The sequence below is a fragment of the Thermobia domestica genome, chromosome 6 (assembly GCF_964235325.1).
Source record: "Thermobia domestica chromosome 6, izTheDome1.hap1.1, whole genome shotgun sequence".
In the NCBI taxonomy this organism is placed as follows: Eukaryota; Metazoa; Arthropoda; class Insecta; order Zygentoma; family Lepismatidae; genus Thermobia; species Thermobia domestica.
Genome location: NC_137459.1, coordinates 155,762,303 through 155,765,372, shown reverse-complemented (window position 1 = coordinate 155,765,372; position 3,070 = coordinate 155,762,303). Strand labels below are relative to the sequence as shown.

The window sequence follows — 3,070 nt, the reverse complement described above, 5'->3', positions numbered from 1 at the left end:
TTTAAGTTTGTCATTATAGATACCCATTTTTTAAGTTCCTTACATGTATTCAAACTTATTCCTCCTCTTGCCCCTATTACTAATGGACTAATATTCACGTTATTGACAGTCAATTTTTCTTTTACTGTGTCCATAGCCTGTACATCTTTTCTAATTTTTCTTTTTTTGCTAACTCGTCATAATGACCCTGTTCAAACCGTACAGTTACATCAACAATGGTAGCATTATTATCCTTTACTAAAACTAAATCTGATTTCAAAAGACCATTGTCTTTTGTCATAATTTCAGGTTCAATACTAACTCTGTAGTTGTTCTCTATAGCCCCATCTTTTACTAATTGAACAATCTCATTATGTCGATGTATAACCTTATTTTTGTTTTCGAAACATTCACATAACACATGAGCTAACGTCTCATTCTTACTGTTACATCTCCAACATAGAACAGAGTTCTTTTTCGAAGCTTGAGCTAAGGATACTCTAGTTCCCACAGTGTTTGATTCACGATTTATTGACCTATTGAAGATTAGAACAGTCATCAAGCTTGCATCATAAAATGCAGCGTTAATAATATTATCATTATGAAAATATCCGACTCCTTTACCTTGGAAAGGTAATTTCACCCACTCCTCAAATTTAGACCTTTCACATTGGGTTTTAAGCTTAGTGAACGCTTTGATAGGAATTGGCCATCTTAGATTAAGAGCATTTGCCCTTCTAACCATAAATTCTTCAACCCTATTGTTGAAATATAAATGCCGGATGAATAGATCACTATTATTACGCCAGACATTACCTCTTTTGAGTATGGCAAGTGATATTACATTTTTCATCCTAGGTACACGTGACCCACCATCTCTTTTCCGACTATATAGAGCAGATGGTCTGTTACAAAATGATTCAGGTGAAGCAATCTTTTAACCAAATTCCTAAGCAATTGGTCCAGACCTAACAAAAAATTGAGAGAGACCAGACCATTTACAAAATTATAAAAAAACTTTAAGAAGCAAGGGACTCAATGAGTCACCTTGTTTCATTCCTCTCTTGATTTCAAGTTCGATATCAAGATCTCTTTTTATAGTGGTAGATATATCTGTATACACATCATCAACTAATTCAACCAAGTCATTAGGGCAATCTCTAGCTTTAAGAACTTCAATTATTGCCTTATGTGGGATAGTATCAAAAGCTCTTGTAATATCTATCCCAAGAACAGCCAAACCACCATTTCTTTTGCTACTATACAAAATTTGGTTAAAAAGGAAACAATTATTATGAATACTCTCTTTTTCGGTAAAGCCTTTTGTCTATATGGTATTCCAGTACGCAATCTACTATCAATGATAGCACTAAAGATGCGCTGCAGTACTGAACTAATTGTAATGGGTCTCCAATTTTTAGCCACAGTAAGATCATCCTTTTTGGGGATCAAAGTTGTCCTATTTTTTTTTTTTTTTGCCATCCTATTGGTACCCTCTTTACAATCAAAATAATATACAGAAAGGCTTCCAATATCTCAATCACCTTGGGTTTGTCCAAATCAGCTCTTGTTAAGATGAAAACTGCTCCAGGCCCAGATGGAATAAGTTTTTTTTTTATTTTCTTGATGATTTCATCCTCTGTAATAGGATTCATCATTTTGTTTTTAGTTTCCTGATTGATTTTTTGTTTGGTAAATGACAATTCACAGGCACCTTTTGTTTCCCATAAATGTTGATACTATTGTTTTATATCACTATCTTCAGGTTTTAAATTGTTATCTTCTGTTAGATCAGCCAGATTATCATCCACTATTTTGTTCGCTAATATCCCTGGATTCCGATGATACATCCTTTGTGTTTTTGGCATACAGTTGTACTTTTTTTTTTTTTTTTTGCTTTTCTGACCAACAGTTCCTTTTTTGATGCTATCCTTATTCTTTTTGTTTGTTTCCCCATTTTTCTTTTTCTCGATCTCGCTCAGTATTTCGATAATTTTATCATTTATCTTAATGACCATAGGAACATCTATGATTATCTTTTCATCCAATATAGTTCTCAAAATCTGATACAGATTCCATAAATTATCTGCACTTGTCAGATCATTCACTAATTTTCCTTCAGAAGTTCCTTCATCGGTAATATCAGTTTCATTAAGGATGTTTTCAATATCCTTTTCTATTATTTCATTATTTATTCTCATATCATCTATAGGTGCTGGAGTTAGGAATATATCATCAACAGCCTCTTGTGTTGACTTAAAATCTCCAAATTCAATAACCGGATATTCATTTTGATTACCCAATAATTTTTGAAACCTTTCTTGTGCTCCAGCAATCTGGCTATCCGTCCAAATTACTTTAGAGTTTATTTGCTCTTCTGTTCCCTTATCACTAGCTATATATTCCTTTTCTTTCTTATCTTTGATAACATTTAATATGGTTAGTTCTTTTCTTTTCCTTAATTCTTCCAGATAGTTTTCTATATTTTTTTTTCTCTTTGAGGAAAAAGTCATCCTTGGTAATTCTATGATTGTTTTCATTGTTCTTCTTTTTCAATTTATTTTTCAGAGGAGTAAAACTGCTCCATCTTCTTTTTTGCTTTCCTAATTTATTTTCGGTGTCTTTTGTTGCCATCTCTTCTTTAAGTCCTTCACCCTCATTACCTCTTATTTTTTCCTTTCCATCATCATCTTGCAGTATTTCATCCAGGTTCCAAATCAGTTTCATTCCTCTTGAATTGAGGCTCCATATTTCCATTACATGTTGTCTCTAATTTATCTTCATCATCGGATATTTTCATTTTCAATAGTTTTTCTCTTATTTCACTCTCAATAAGTAATTCTGGGTCATCATCATTCGTATTTCCCAAATTGACATCATTTGTTGCATTGTTGGTATCTTCTATATCTCCTAAGCTCTCATTCACATCATTCCATTCTTTATCAGTTTCCTTTTCATCCGATGAGATTATTAACCTCTTAACACGTTTTCGTTTCAATTTTCTTTTCCATTTCAGAATCCTCTTCATTTTCCGTATTCTCGTTCATTTTCTGACGTTTCGATCTGAGGCCATATCTATTTTCATTCCCAT

The 3,070-nt window shown here is 32.8% G+C and overlaps 1 protein-coding gene across 1 annotated transcript; it reads right to left on the bottom strand.

Annotated features, from left to right (window-relative positions):
- Positions 1-121: 121 nt before the first annotated feature.
- LOC145687345 (uncharacterized) lies at positions 122-724 on the bottom strand. Its single transcript, XM_081760803.1, has one exon. The coding sequence runs from the start codon at positions 722-724 to the stop codon at positions 122-124; it is 603 nt and encodes a 200-aa protein (XP_081616929.1).
- Positions 725-3,070: the final 2,346 nt, after the last annotated feature.